Source organism: Tachypleus tridentatus, chromosome 13 (genome assembly GCF_004210375.1).
Source record: "Tachypleus tridentatus isolate NWPU-2018 chromosome 13, ASM421037v1, whole genome shotgun sequence".
NCBI classification, from domain to species: Eukaryota; Metazoa; Arthropoda; class Merostomata; order Xiphosura; family Limulidae; genus Tachypleus; species Tachypleus tridentatus.
In genome coordinates, this window is record NC_134837.1 from 38,582,431 (window position 1) to 38,599,387 (window position 16,957).

A 16,957-nucleotide genomic window follows, 5' to 3' on the forward strand; every position below is an offset into this window, starting at 1 on the left:
AATCTTATCAAATTAATCATACAGTAATCAGTTACTTAGATATTTTAAATTTGTGAATCAGTTTCTTCTTAAAACACCAGAATAAAGTGGAAAATTGTGTTTTAAAAACTAAATAGATTTTTACTATTTTGCTATTAATAAAAGTTTGTATCATAAATAATTTTGTTAAGAATACATTATAAAAGTGCTCATTACAAAATTATTTTGTGTGAAAACTTTAAATCTCTACTTATTTTCCAGGTGACCAACTACTTTTTAGATCCAAACCATTTAATGAATGATGAAGAACTGTATCAGATTTCACTATGTTTAGAGCCTCGTTTATCTCGGTTGTGTACTAAAATTACACCACTTCCAGCATCTTTTGGACTTTCCGGAAGTCATGGGACCTGAAAAAGATGCATAGTAGTAGTAACTTTAAACATTATTTTATGAATTGTTTTTGTGGCCAACCTCGTTTTGATTTAAAATGTATTGATATTTTATTTGTTGTTGTTAAAGTCCACTGTTAGAATAGAAAATATTGTTACACACACTGTTTTATTTTGTATAATAGACCTTCAGTGCCAGTTTATGCTCAGTATAATGTTTCTGTCTAAGTTGTATCAGGATAATAATTTGTCACTTCATCATTTCATGTCATTTTAGTTTCCAAAACCTCTTTCTAAACCATTTATAGAAGGGAAAAATATAAATGTTCAGTAAGTAAATTCTCAGTGTTCCAGTTCACTCTGTGTGCCAAACTTGGCTTTATATAAATATATATATATATATATACATAAATACACACACACACGTGTATACATACAAACATATATGTATATATGTTGAATGTTTTATGAACCCATTCTTTTCCTGTGTTATATCAACTGAAGCGAGTTACTGTGTTAAACTTTGCAGAATTACTTATAAGTGCTTAGCATTCCAGAACCTTTTTGTTTTTTGATGCTCTGGAATATTGTTTCTCGTGTCCCATATTTTTTGTTCTGGAGCAACTTAACATGAAATTAACAAATGTTGTATAAATGGACAAAGAAATGATGTAGCATTTGTGATTACTTGCTTATAATATTCAACATCATTAAGAACCATTTCAGGTTTTTATTTACTGATAAGCTTACATGTTAGGGACAAAGAAACAGAAGTGACACAAACATTTTTTTCAACATGTGACAGTGTTAAGACTTGGTAGCTTATTATATATTGAAATATGTTATTATTGTTTGTAGTCTGTGGATTTAAAAAAGTGAACAAACATTAAATACTATCCAGTGAAGTTGCTATTTACACTAATTCACCATTTATGGATATTTTTTAATGAATTGCACTATAAAAATGTGTTTTTTACATCTACTAATTGGCAAAGAAATACACATCACTCTAATGCATTTTTTGTTTCTATAATTATATATTATAAGGAGTATTTTTTACACAAGTTACAGCTAAGTAATATATTAGTCTATTAATGACTTGCATATTTACTTTAATGCTTATGTCAGGAAAGTGGTTTTGGACGATCAGTATTTTCAGTGTAGTTTATGATTCTCTTGAATGCCTGTATTTCAGCATATACTTAAAAGTTTTTAGTTTATTCTTAAGAACTGCTAGTTTTTGTACAGGAGAATTAAGACTAATATATCAAGGAAGCAGCCTTGCTCAAAATAGACATTATGTCTGTTACTGTATGGCTTGTCTTTAAAGATTTTTATCAATTTGTAAGTAAACTTTAACCTGGCTTATAGTTATTACCATTATAGAGTAATGTTTTGTATCACTATTTCATGACAGTTGTTAAATGTGAATGACTATGTTCATGTGGCTTAATAAGAATACAATAGAAGTTGACAAGGTAGAAGATTTATACCAAGAGGAAGTGAAAGGTTTACACAGTGGAGACACGAGGAGTAGCTCACTTGATGTTTGAGGAAATTTTGATTTTGATACGTTTCTTTAAATTAATAATTGAGACTAGTCGTATGACTGGCGTACTAGTCACGTAAAATTTAATTCAGAAATAAAATCCAGTAGTTTCAAAGTGAGGACAGTCATGAGCTGCAGTATATTAACCGGGTATTAATTTAAGTGTGTTGTCAAATGAATGTACTCACTTGATGCACCATAAGACAGTTAGGTCTTATTGATAAGTTAGTTGTACTATAAGAATACCATTTTTTAAAGTTATAGGTTTTAGGAGGATTCCACAATAAAGTGAAACTGTATGTTTCATGGTCTATCACAGCTGTAACACTTTCTGATTTATTTTTGGTCATAGTTCTAATGATTATAGTATATATGTAGTTTTATGGAGTGTGCCTTCCAAGGATCTTACACTATTTCTTTCATCCCATTGTTGTTTGTATGTTTACTTAAGACCATATGATAATTTACCTAAATAGTTTAATTATATATCTCTATAGTACACTCTTTTTGTTATTTAAGTTATGGGTATCATGTTATTTACATTGAAATGGCTAAAGTGAAGAATGGAAACCACCTTGTTTACTTCTTATAATTATTTATATCAAAAACAGAACATCTGTACTTCTAGATGTAGTGATTAGTAGAAATTGCAAAATGAACTAAATACATATGATGTTATTTTATAGTTTTTGAGTTTTGGTATGTTAGGTTTAACCTGTTGACTGCCAAGTATTTCAGCTGCTACAATACAACTCTAATGCTTCTTCATTTTGTAACTATTTTCGTGACGCCATTTTGGATCGAAAGTGAAACAATTTGTAAGTAGGTCAAATGCATGTATGGTGCTGACATCTAGCGTTGAAGTTAGGTATTATTAAGAACGAATTAACTCGTCTGTGGCACTGTGTTACCGATCGGCTTGGACGATTTATCTCGTCTACGGCATTGAACAGGTTAATGAGATTTGTGTAGATTCACTGATATTCACTGTAGTAACAAGGGGGTTAAAATATGTACATTAAGTAAGTCTGTAGCATATTAGTTGGTATTATTGCATAAACAATACTTTAAACTGAGAGAAACCGTCAGTGGAAGCTGTCTTCTTAATTTTCTCTGGGTATTTTATTACAAATGTATCGTGTGAAATGGTTGGCAAAGAGTAAGTATGTGGCCAATAAGTAACAGGCAGTTTTTAATGTATTCAAAAATTACCGTTGTTTTTGGTGTTTTACATGGAAATAGGTGACAATACTGGCAGCTCAGACAGTTTCAAGCCAATTGATGTTTTGTTGCCCCATCAGATTTCTGGATTTGTTTATTACATTGGTTAGAGTTTCCAGTTGTTTCAGAGCATGTTACACTTCAGGCATCCTGAAATTAAGACTAGGTATTACATAATTAAAATTTGTGTGTTTAATATTCGTTTTGTTCTGTGCAAAAGATTGACTTATAATAAATTTGAAACCATAGCCATTCTTGTTACTATGAATGTTACAAATTAATCAAAATAACTTCTCTAAGATTAATTTTAACTTTGTCACAAAGTTTAAGCATAGATTCTTAATAAATGTTACTGTAACATTTGATACAAGTATAACTATAATTGATACATTCTTTTATTCAAATCAATGCTTATTTATTGTTAAACTTGCTTACCATTTGATATAAAGAGAAGAGGTGGTGTTGTGTATATTTATGGTTATCTATATAGCAGTCTAGGAAACACCTGCTGGTATATATATTTTTTTTTTACAAGTCGTTTACCAAGCAGGTTAATGTATGTATGTGTGTGTGTGATTATGATGAAGGTTTCATGTAGGGGTGAATAAATAATTTGTAATATCGACTTTATACTGAAATGGACAATCACATGGTATGTGTGGTCAGTAGGGCAGATAGTACAATGTAATAACTGTTTTTCAGAACAATAAAACATTTTGTACGTTATACATAAATTCTATCTGAAGTTAACTTTTCAAAAGATTCTTGACTATGTAACTTTTATGTTTTATCTTAAAGGTCTTGCAAGATCAAAATCATATCAATTAAATCAGGTTTGGATTAATAGTATCAAGTTATAAGAAGGCTGGTTGTTGTGATGTAATTGTCCACAGTATAGTATAATAATATAATATTTGTCACTACAGTATTGTTGTGTCAGAGGAAAAATGAATGGTTGAACATATAGCATGACATAATAGTCAAAAATATTTTATTTTCTCGTTTTCCTTTTTATTGTATTTCTCTGTATTTTCGTCAAGTGTTGTGATATTTCAATTAAAGATTTTGATCTATATTTTTATCTGTGATTCAGCTGCAGGTCCTTACCACATTCATATAATAAAATAATTACATTTTGGTGTGAAATTGGGGGTAAATAATGACTTTTGACTAAGAATAAATCCAGAATAATTCAAAATGTAAAATGAACAGTCTTTATAGAATTTCGAACTTTATAATATATATATTTTTGATACATCGAAATATTGTTTAATTGACTTCTGGTATTTAGAAGTTATGCATAAATCTGTTTAAAAACTTGATATTTTACATAAACGGTCATTTAATTGGCAGCTGATACCAGTTAGTTCAGTGTGAATTTAAAAACAATAGGTTAAAAAACAACAGAAATTTGAAAACGTATTCACAAACTTGGAAAAAATTGAAATTTGAGAGTTCATCTTTTTAAAACTCAGAACTTAAATTCTTGATAACCAGACTTCAGGATAAAGTGGAGATGATTAGATTTGCGAGAAAATATAATTTTCTGGAAAAAATCTAGATTTTTTCCTGAAGAGTTGGAAGAAGGGGTTCGGAAAATCTACAACTGTTTAAAATTTACAAGAGTGACATGGCCAGTTGTACATTTCTCATAATACATTCCAAAGATATACATATATAACCTAACCGATAAGAGTGTATTTTGGTGTAAGTGTTTTCCAATTTGATACAAAAATATTAAAATCATTCACATCCATATTATTTTGTGTAAAAAAAAACAATTACAATTTACATATTTATTTCATGGAGGAAACATAGTCACGAAGTTTCATAAACACCAGAGACACCTACAAGCAAACTGAATAACTAAAATATTCAACAATCCGCGAGGCACATAACGCTACAAAGAAAAAAAAAAACGAAAAGTGCTTTAGAATACATATAAGAAACTTAAAAAATTAGCTTTAAAAATAGATATTGTCCAATAAAACTTGAGATGTTAAAGTCGTCGAGAATAGTCGTTTTTTGTATCCACTACGTAATTATAAATTGGACATACTTTTATATATCTGTAAAAACGGCTGGTTTGGGTTGAGAAAAAAAAAATTGTATGCAGAGGAGCGAACAACGTTTAGACCTTCGGTCATCGTCAGGTTCACAAAAAAAGAAAGGTAACTAACCGACAGCTGACCACATGTTTAAAGAGGGTTGTGTGACTGAGTGTAAGAATGTAGAGGGCGTGCTTAATTGTTTGATTATATTTATTAATACAGGTATAAAGGTGTTTTTTTGTATTGGTTTATTTTGGGCTTCAGTTGTTGTATAAGTAAGGCTTCTTTAATTTTGCGTTTGTTTATGTTTGTTTCTTCATTTAGTATTTGGGTGTTTTCTATGGTTATGTTGTGTTTGTTTGATTTGCAGTGTTCGAAAATGTTTGAAGGTGATTTTTCGTGTGGTTTGAATGTAGTTTCCATTTTTCTACTTGTTTCTCCAATATAGAAGTCGTGGCAAGTAGGAACATGGAAACCAGATTCAAAGAACACAAAAAGTCACCTTCACACGTTTTCGAACACTGCAAATCAAATAAACACAACATAACCATAGAAAACACCCAAATACTAAATAAAGAAACAAACATAAACAAAGGCAAAATTAAAGAAACCTTACTTATACAACAACTCAAGCCCAAAATAAACCAATACAAAGGAACACCTTTATACCTATATTAATAAATATAATCAAACTGCTAATCACGCCCTCTACATTCCTACACTCAGTTACACAACCCCCTTTAAACATGTGGTCGGCTATAAGTCAATTACCTCTATCTTTCTTTGCGAACCTGACGATAACCGTAGAAGGTCGAAACGTTGTTAGCTCCTCTGCATAAAAAATTTCCTATCCCAAACCAGCTGTTTTTACATAAATATTGTTCTCTGAAAGTGGGTTTTCTCACCATCACTGAGTACTTTTATATTGCTTTCATTCGTTTTAACAATTCGGAAGGAAATTTAAGCTAGTTACGGGTTACTTTTTGTGTGATCGAAAGCTGTGGTTATATCGTGAAACTTGCACAAATATTATAGATATATTTGTTTTTCGAATGTGATGGTTCATTTAACCAGTGTTCACTTGAATAGCGTTATATGACCATGTTAAGAGCCTGGGGTAAAACCTACAACGTCTCAATAAGAGAAGTAACGTTTAATGTGAAAGTAATGTTCATTAGTTTACTTTTGACATGCGATTTATTCCAAAAGTTTAAAATTAAAAGGTAAAATATATTTATACAATAAATAAATTCTTTCCGAGTTAAAATAAGTGAAATATTAACAAAAAAAAACAACGTGTTTTTTAACCCGAACGGTTTTACTCCGAGATTTTTAAAATTGTAAAAGGAAAACAATCAATCAGAAAAAACTACTGCCGTTGTTGTTTTACAAGTCAGTAATAGATTAAACTGCTCCGCGAGGTATGTAAAACAAAATGAATTTCTTTAATAAATGTTATGAATAAAACATCTCACTCCTGTATTTGTGTTTCAACATTTTTAAGTTCAATAAAAATGGCGGATGGGTCTTGAAATTATGGAACAATAATCGATCGTTTTTAATGATTGCAACTATAAATAATCCTAAAGACCACGAATAATAACACTATGTAACACAATTTTTACTTGTTCCTGGGCAGAAAGTGTTATTTCCCAGTTGCTTATACCTAAAGTAAATGGAAAAGACTTATTTTTCTCTTCAAACTTTGCCTTTATGACCTAGGAGCGTATAACGAAAACATGACGGGAGACTATATTTGGGGGCTGATACGTGAAAGTAATTTACATTACAGTCGCAAATCTCGAAAAACTACTCACTTCTAAACATGTTTGTATAACTTGAGTATAAATACATGTAAATCATGATTCATATGTTATTTTATTCAGACCTTATGTAAATGAAAATGTGCAAATTTGCCCCTTTTTACACATAAAATACCTTAATTTCTAAATTTCATTATCCAGAACACAAAAGCAAAGTTTGAAGGGAATAATGGTCATTTTCTGTACTTTTACAACATAAGAAATTAAGAAATAACACAAACTATTCAGGAAGAAATTTATGTTCCATAGCGTAATAGAATAGCAACTACTGTCCATGTTGTTCAACAATCTCACAAGATCATTGAAAAGAGAATACTAATCACCCACTGTCTTTGTTTAGTACGACATTCTGCTAAAATTGAGGATAAAAAACAATAATGTCTTTCGACAATATGGTTTGAATTTCGCGCAAAGCTACGTGAGGGATATCTGCGCTAGCCGTTACTAATTTAGCAGGGTAAGACAAGATGGAAGGCAGCTAGTCATTACCACTCATCGCCAACTTTTGATCTACTCTTTTGCCAACGAATAGTGGGAATAACTGTCACATTATAACGCTCCCACAGCTGGAAGGGCGAGCATGTTTGGTGTGACGGGGAGTCGAATCCGCGACCCTCAGATTACGAATCGAGTGCCTGAACCACCTGGTCATGCGACAATACGCTAAGAATCCGAATAGAATAATAATAATCAATGTTTTTATTTTCTGGCAATATGATAAGACCATGAATAAAAATCAAAATCACTGCCGTTTGTGTTCAACAATATGATAAGACCATGAATAAAAATAAAAATCACTGTCGTTTGTGTTCAACAATATGATAAGACCATGAATAAAAATAAAAATCACTGTCGTTTGTGTTCAACAATATGATAAGACCATGAATAAAAATAAAAATCACTGTCGTTTGTGTTCAACAATATGATAAGACCATGAATAAAAATAAAAATCACTGCCGTTTGTGTTCAACAATATGATAAGACCATGAATGAAAATAAAAATCACTGTCGTTTGTGTTCAACAATATGATAAGACCATGAATAAAAATAAAAATCACTGCCGTTTGTGTTCAACAATATGGTAAGACCACGAATAAGATAACAATAAACACTGTGATGGTAACATTACTGTATGAGTAAAAACAAGATAATTAAAAACAAATTATTGTTGTTCGACAATATGAAAAGAACATGATGTTACAAACTTGTAACTTAATGTCTCCTTGTAAACGCTTGGTATACGAATTACACTATAAATTACTTACATTAAATCTTGATCAGTTCGTATAAACTAATTAAGTAAGAGACATAAAAACGAGACAGCAGAAATATAACATGATTCTTGTACATTTTGTAAACCAATCACAGTAAAATCCATTTCACTCACAATTTTGAGAGAAACAAGATTCTAGTTTCATAAATAAATTTTATAATATGATTCTTTTTATTTCCATCCTGTACACTTTTAAAATGTTAAAAAAGTTAAAAATAAGTAAAATAATAACTGTATCCTACCTTTTGAAAGGTTTCAAAATAAATTAAAACACTTTTTAATTTTGTTTACGTTATTTGTTATTACTAAGTATTCACGTAGAAAGAAAATAACTCGCTTCCTGCTAGTACCGCAGCATGTGTATGGATTTACAACGTTAAAATCAGGTGTTCGATTTCCCCTCGGTGTGCTTAGCAGATAGCCCGATGTGGCTTTGCTGTAAGAAAACACATACACACAGGAAATAACTCTGAATTTTGATGTTAATTTAAATTACACGTGTGAACTTCAATAAAAACTTTTAACACTTTGAAATTTATCAAGAGGTTGAAACACCAATTTAGACGAAACAAGAATCAACTATCAATTCATAACCTTGACCTACTGTTACAAAATAACACATTTCACAGAACTAAAATGTTCCAGCTAAGAAATTTTGTATTGCTGTGGGTATTATGCACTTGAAACAAATTGGGGGAAAACATAATTTAAGGTTTATTCGTTGTTGTTTTTTAATTAGCACAAATTTAAAAAATACTTTATGTATAAGTAGAATAAATAGCCAGGTCAAAAACCCCTGATTATTCATTACTAATCAGAAGAAACTCAAGCAACTAGCCAACTGTATCCCGTGCTGCAAGATCTTTATTTGAAATTTTGAACAGAATAACAGTACTGACTGTTAAATCTATAACACACTCACAGATAAACATATAGAGCGTGTTTGGCGGTACCAAGTCTCGCAACACAAACTCTAAGATCAGCAGCCCATCACGTTAACAACTAAGCCACATATGATCGATCTTGGACCAAATGGAAGTATTTGAGGAAACTTAATAAAACAGTATTAAAAGACTTGCTGTTTATGTTTATCCATTTTACCATTGAAAGATTCTCACATAAGAGATATATGGTTCTCTTTGTTAGAAAATTTATATTTCAAGCCAATCATTACGCATTTCTTGCATCTGAGCTACTTTGGAGAGTTTGACGTCAATAGGTTTCTCTGTGTCGTAGAGGAATGGTGACTGAAGAAGGATGCCGACACTGCCTGCAATACAGGCAGTTGAGAAGAGCCATAAGAACAGGCGGTCGAGTACCATAGCAACGTACTTCCAATCTTCTTTTATCTGAAACAAGTAGGAAACGTCTGTATTGTTGCATAGAGTCATAGCATAGTTCTAAAACGCTTTAACAACAAAGAAGACACACTTATCCTCTCTCACTTTTTCTTTTGAGGTTTACTTGCATCAACGATATTTGGATTATACTAGAATTGACCACGCTAAGGGAACGTAAACAAATAATAAGAGGCACTGATCTTGAAGGACTGACTTTGTATAATTTTTTTAAAATTAAACAAAGATATTTACAATTTATCCATTGCTTGTCTATTCTGTTTGATTGACTAAATATACATTTTGTGGATTGTATAACTGAGATAATTCAAAACTCTAATTTAGCAGTGTAAGACAAGAGAGAAGGCAATTAGTCATCACCACTCACCGCCAACTATGGGGCTACTCTTTTACCAACGAATAGTGGGATTGACCATAATCTTATAACGCCCCCACGGTTGAAAGGACAAGCATGTTTGGTGTGACGGGAATTCGAATCCGCAATAGAGTCTATTGCCATGACCACCTGGAATTCAGGGCCAATGATTGTTTCATATTTTAAATAAAATAAGATAACCTCACATAAAATTAAGTGTCTATTCAATTTCTCATCAGTCCACAAATTTAATTCAAACAGAACAAATTGATAAGAAAAAAGAGAGGCCACATTAAATTACAAATTACAATTTAATAGAAAAGTACTTCATATATTTCATTAAGATTTATTAGTAATAATTTTTGAAAGTGACAAATTACATTTAAGACAAGTTTATAGGATGGGGAGCCTCAAACTGTTATATTCATATCAACGGAGCTTCAGACTAAAAGACTATGGTAACCACTGCATTAAGTTATGAGTTTATTAACTTCCTGATGAAGGGTTTGTTGAATACAAATGGTAAATTTGATAATGATTAAGGCCCAACATGGCCAGGTGGTTAGGGCACTCGATTCGTAATGTAAAGGTCGCGGGTTCGAATCCCCGTCTCACCAAACATGCTCGTCCTCTGAGCCGTAGGGACGTTATAATGTTACGGTCAATCCCACTATTCGGTGGTAAAAGAGTAGCCCAAGAGTTGGCGGTGGGTGGTGATAACTAGCTGCCTTCCCTCTAGTCTTACACTGCTAAATTAGGGACGGCTAGCGCAGATAGCCATCGTGTAGCTTTGCGCGAAATTCAAAATAAACTATAAATAAATAAATCGAAGCAACCTTTAATTTAATAAATTAACATAATTTTTATCAGCTTGTTGTTTATCTAGAATTAAAACTTATTTAGCATCTTTTGTTTAGTCCGTTTTTGTGCTCTCTTCTCCAGAAAAAAAGTTTCATGGACCCCCAGTGGAGCTGCAGTTCACACTTTGGGAAACACTGAACCTTAGTGTATTTTTAAACAAAAAGTTAAAAAGATTACTCAAAACACAATTAAACAACTGAGGATAATTGGTAAGTATATTGAATAGAATATCTTCATTATTTTTATTAACGAATGTGTCTCTTAAGCCAACAGCTTATTTGTTTATCCAAGAACTGTTGTATAAAAGTTGTTTCCAATTTAATTGAGCAAGCATTCCTACGCTATTGGCCCAGCATGACCATGTTATTAAGACACTCTACTCGTAATCCGAGTGTCGCGGGTTCGAATCCCCGTCACACCAAAGATGCTCGCCCTTTCAGCCGTGGGGGCGTTATAATGTGACGATCAATCCCACTATTGGTTGGTAAAAGAGTAGCCCAAGAGTTGACGGTGGGTGGCGATGACTAGCTATCTTTCTTCTAGTCTTACACTGCTAAACTAGGGATGGCTAGCACAAATAGCCCTCTTGTAGCTTTGAGCGAAATTCAAAACAAACATACAAACTTACGCTATTAAAGTCGTCTTGATTGTCAATATGTTGAGCGATGAACATGGCATTGTGAATGGTCTTTTCCAATCTTTCTGGTAACCTTCTTTCCAAGAAACCTGGACTCGATTCAAGTTCTTGAATAATAATTTCCTCTGCAGTAGAAAGACGAAAAGGATGGGAGGTTTCTTCTTTTCCTGGACCAGAACCTGGCCTTTCAGAAACGCTAGAAGTCCGATCTTTTCTGCGACCATCCTTGATGCCATCATCGTCTTGTCTGTTGTCTGTGTCACTGTAATTCTTGTACTGTGGCTCTCTCATTAATAAAATTTTCGGAAGTGTACGAATGAATACTTTTCTTACCCATGGTCTCAAGTTATGGGTAGAAGGAGATCTAAAATGGACATTTAAAACTACAGTGGTTAATAATACGGTTCCGGTTAGAAGGATCATTGTAAAGAGAAGATATTTTCCGAGCAGTGGCAAGGCTAAAGATGTGGAAGGTATTATTTCCGAAAGCACCAAGAAGAAAAATATCATTGAAAGAAGAATAGAAACACACAGTGTGATCTTTTCTCCACTGTCGGAAGGAAGGTAAAAAACAACAATAGATAAACAGGCTATACCTACACAAGGAATGATCAAGTTAACCGTGTAGAATAGAGTCTTGCGACGCAGTGTGATGTTGAACGTAATATCTGGGTAAGGTTCGTTACAACAAGCATAGTATTTCTCTCTACGCTTGGCTGGAACAGACATAATATCCCATTCAACACTCAAGTAGAATTCGTTTAAGTCTATACCCAGAGGTACGAGACTAGAATTTTCTGTTTCTTTTAAATGTCGTAGGTCAACCTAAAAAGAAAAAGTGGAATATAAAGACTTACCAGAAATAAAGTCTCTCATAAGAAACTTGTGTCAATTTAATTTAAAACATTTACTTTATACATATTACATATATATATTTTTTTCAAACTAGCAATTCATGTCGAATCAGAAAGTTGGTCCTCTGGTTCCAAGTCTCTATTACTGGCAAATTGTTTAGCATTAAGCTAATTATATGCCTCCCGCTAGTACAGCGGTATGTCTACGGGTTTACAACGCTAAACTCAGGGGTTCGATTCCCCTCGGTGGGCTAAACAGATAGCCCGATGTGGCCTTGCTATAAGAAAAAAACACACTAAGCTAATTATATATAATGGCTGTCGTTTCTCTAAGTGTGTTAAGGCGTTCGATTCGTAATCCGAGTTTCGCGGGTTCGAATCCCGGTCGCACCAAATATGCTCGCCCTTTCAGTCGTGGGGGCGTTATAATGTTGCGGTCAATCCCACTACTTGTTAGTAAAAGACTAACCCAAGAGTTAGCGGTGGGTGGTGATGACTAGCTGCCTTCTCTCTAGTCTTATACTGCTAAATTAGGGAAGGCTAGCGCAGATAGCCCTTGAGTAGCTTTGCGCGAAATTAAAAAAACAATTGTTTATATAAATCTTGAACAACAATTTAGAGATTCGGTATAAACAGCAGTATTCTTGCTATACAGAAAGATATATCATTTTACGAAGTATCAATGGCTTTCACATTACTTATGATTTCGGAATTTTCTTTCAAAGAGCATTCTGATTTTGTCACAGGGGATAAAAATACGTCTCTAACGAAAGTAGATAAATGAAAGCCAAATGGAAATTTTGTGAAATTTATATCATAACTTCTATATTCAACTGTTTGCTATAAAAAAAGTATCCTAACAGGCTGCCCCTAAGTGGCTCAGCGGTAAGTCTGCAGGCTTACTATGCTAAAATTCGGGTTTCGAAACACGGGGTGGGTAGAACACCAATATCACCTTATGTAGCTCAACAACACCAAAAATGAATTGCGATCTTTAAAATTTATATCAAACCTTTTATTAACTCTCGTTTTAAGAATCCTTAATCAGTGAGATACATTTCATTGCTAATGTATAGAACAAACATAAAAGAATAATAAAACAAAAATCAACAGCGTTTAAAGGTAAATCACCTTCGCATCCACGTGTTTCTTTGTTACTGTTGTTAACAGGATACAGAACATATCTTTACACGCAAATAGGAGGTCTAAATTTGTGATGGGACCGTTACTGGCTCAAACTTTACACTCAAATCAAACTATTAGAAATCTAATTTGCCAGGAGCTATTATATGTTTATGCGGTCCTTACCTGATGTCTCCCAGTGACTCGATGGTAAGTCTGAGGACTACTTTATAAGACTAAAATTAGGTTTCGATACCAGTGGAGATCACAGCACAGACTGCTTTTTGTGTAGCTTTACTCCTAACAACAAGCTAAACGTTACCTGATAGCCGTCGTAAGTCCAGGACCCAAATTTCATTTGGCATTCTTGGCGATCGAATGGAAAGTACTGAACATCTATCTGACAAGAACTTTTGTAGATGGCTGGTGGGTTCCAGACGACTTTCCCGTCATCATGGACGATAGCTTTCGTCATGATAGTCACCTCATAATTTCCATCGGCACTAAGAGAAGTAAACAGTACAATATAAACCTTAGTTATTGTTTTGTTTTTACTTTCATGAGCTCTTACCGTTAAAACAATGAAATGATCATAAACTGTTCGATCCAATATAACTCGCTCATTCTTTATTGTATTCTAAACTGTAACAAGGCAATGTGCTTGAATAAACATTTAACGTTTGCAATCCATTATTAGATACACTCGACTCTATCAATTTAAGTTAACATGGGGGCCGGACATGGCCAAGTGTGTTAAGGCGTTCGACTAGTAATCTGAGGGTCGCGGGTTCGAATCCCGGTCGCACCAAAAATGCTCGCCCTTTCAGCCGTGGGGCGTTATAATGTGACAGTCAATCCTATTATTCGTTGGTAAAAGAGTAGCCCAGGAGTTGGCGGTGGGTGATGATGATTAGGTGCCTTCCCTCTAGTATTACACTGCTAAATTAGGGATGGCTAGCGCAGATAGCCCTCGAGTAGCTTTGCGCGAAATTCAAAACAAACAACTTAACGTGAGTGTTGTTATTTGGATAGTTTATATAGTGCGAGTGTTAAATTTAATTATATTTAGAAGCGATAGTTTATGAAACGTATGTTTAGGTAACTGCTTACGAATCATACGTTGTATAGTTTAGAACTTATCAATTGGTAATTTTCCTGTTGTTGCATCATGACCAAGTGGTTAGGGCTCTCGACTCAGTATCGTGTTACTAGAGCCTTCTGAGTGTTTTTCATTGATTTACTTGAGTATTATTACATCGTATTATTTAGTAGTGCATGGAATGTTGTAAATCTCTTTTGCTGTATAAATACACATCGCAATGTATTTCAAAAAATAAATTTAGACGGCGTGATTGTGAGTTTAGCCATAAAGAGCGTATAGTGGAGATGTTTAAAAGTGAAATGATCACGGATTGTATTTTAATAACATAGCAGAAAAAATAGTTTCTCTAGTCAAATTGTGTTCTAAAGTCACCGAACCAGCGTGTATGGGCTTTGACGAAAACAATTTCGATAACCAACAATATAACAAAACTTTTTATATGTGTTTTACTTGTTATAATACGTTATTTTAAAATAAATGGACTGTGTTCTCTTTGATAATTGATGAAATTTAACGCCAACAAGTCACAGACACCTGCTGTAAAAAGATATGGCTCAAATACAAAAACTGACACGATCATTAAAGTATAGCCTGTATCGTGGGTAAGTCTGGTTTGAGTTTTTCATAAACTTAACCGTAACTTCCACCTATAAGGTTGTTTGTCGTACTTACATTGAATACTGACCTTAATATCCAATGTCAGAGATTATTTTAATTCACGTAAGTTCGAACTTAATAGAAAAAGGGTTAAACATTGAATACTATGAACGAGAACAACTAACTAATGAAATGTTCTGACCTGATCTTTAAATACGTATTTAAATACGTTTGGATTTTTTTTTTAATTTCGTGCAAAGCTACACGAGGGCTATCCGTGCTAGCCGTCCCTAATTTTGCAGTGTAAGACTAGAGGGAATGCAGCTTGTCAAAACCACCCACTACCACCTTTTGGGCTACTCGTTTTACCAACGAATAGTGAGATTAACCGTCACATAATAACGCTCCTGGTCATGTTAGACTATTTAAGTACCAACATTCAGGATTAATAAAAGGGTAGTATAGTCAGTGTTTATTTATTTTCTTATAGCAAAGTTACACGATGAGAAATGTAGGCTGTGATTACCACTAATATCATCATCGGTTTTTAGTTTTATACGACTTCAGGCTTTCTGTTGTATCACTGTGGGACCAAGTACAGCAATATATCTCACTAAAATACGCAGAAAAAAGTGAATTTTTAACTATTTTTATGCTGATGGGGGACAAAAGCATCAAAGCTAGATATGTTTGAATTTTATCCAGATAGGATATTGTTGTATACAAAAAATGTATTTACGTATGTAGCTGTATTTGTATTTTATGACAAAGTTTCTAAATTATTTGTTGCTGTAACTAATTTTGAAATACTAACCAGGAGGAAGTCAGTCAATAGCATCTTATCATCCATTATCCAAGATGAGGGATTAACTGCCACTTTTGTAATGTATACAAAACTTAAACTGCAGGAAATGTTTTTGTGATACCCAATGGAATTGAGCCTTGATAGACTGGGGTAGCATTGAGCTTTTTTACCCCAAGGCGAAGTGCGCCCCTTTCCAGAATCTGTTATTAAATATCAGTTTACCATATTATCAACTCTACAATAATTTTATCTACATCATGATTCTATTTGAATATTTTTATATTTTATATATTGTTTCCGAAAAACAAATAAGCATTGGAATTATCGCATCATTTTCTATAGTGGTTATGGCCTGGTTTGCTTGTTTAGAATTAAGTGCAAAGCTGCACAATGGGATTTCTGTGCTTTGCCCACCATGGGTATCAAAACCTGGATTTTAGCGGTCTGAGTCCTCAGACATACCGCTATGTCACTGAGGGGTGCTATGGCCTGGTTAGTGCGCTCAATTCATAATTTGCAGATGGCAGGTTCGAATTCCCAACGCCGAACATGCTCGTCCGGTGTGTTATAATGTAATGGTCATCGTCATTATTCGTTGGTTAAAAAGACTAGCTCAAGAATTGATGGTGGGTGGTGCTGACTAGCTGCATTCCTTCTAGTTCATTACTGCTAAATTATGGACAGCTAACGTAAATATCCGTGGTGTAGTTTTGCGCAATATTCAGAACACATCAAAACCATATAATTTCTTCACATATACCATTCACTAATTGCATATGATACGCATATTGCTACATGCATAACGCTCGATGTTACGGAGTGAGCAATATCCAGTTAAAGGAGTTGTGATGTCCTAACAAACGTTTCCAAGATCTGTAAAAAAAATGTAGTGTAGCCATAAATACTTGTAAAAAATATGTTATTTATGGAAGATAATGTAAAAGCATGAGAGATATTGATGTTGTTTGCCATGACGTT

General features: G+C 33.3%; 2 protein-coding genes across 6 annotated transcripts in view; one reads left to right on the top strand and one right to left on the bottom strand.

Annotated features, from left to right (window-relative positions):
- LOC143237906 (ras-specific guanine nucleotide-releasing factor 2-like) overlaps positions 1-4,197 on the top strand; it is a 270,405-nt gene extending 266,208 nt beyond the window's left edge. For all 4 annotated transcript variants that reach the window (XM_076477647.1, XM_076477648.1, XM_076477649.1 and 1 more), the window contains exon 30: positions 241-4,197. In XM_076477647.1, coding sequence (XP_076333762.1) covers positions 241-393 — 153 coding nt within the window. In that variant the 3' untranslated portion in view covers positions 394-4,197. The remainder of the gene's footprint in view (positions 1-240) is intronic.
- A 2,329-nt stretch (positions 4,198-6,526) lies between these two features.
- Positions 6,527-16,957, bottom strand: part of LOC143238067 (acetylcholine receptor subunit alpha-like 1) — a 28,694-nt gene continuing 18,263 nt past the window's right edge. Inside the window, exons 4-6 of one of the 2 annotated variants that reach the window (XM_076477997.1) lie at positions 13,798-13,978; positions 12,100-12,324; positions 6,527-9,637 (exon numbers count right to left, since the gene is read on the bottom strand). In XM_076477997.1, the coding sequence (XP_076334112.1) occupies positions 9,440-9,637; positions 12,100-12,324; positions 13,798-13,978 (604 nt within the window). In that variant the 3' untranslated portion in view covers positions 6,527-9,439. Of the gene's footprint in view, positions 9,638-11,490; positions 12,325-13,797; positions 13,979-16,957 lie in introns of both variants that reach the window. The other variant, XM_076477996.1, reaches the window with a different exon arrangement.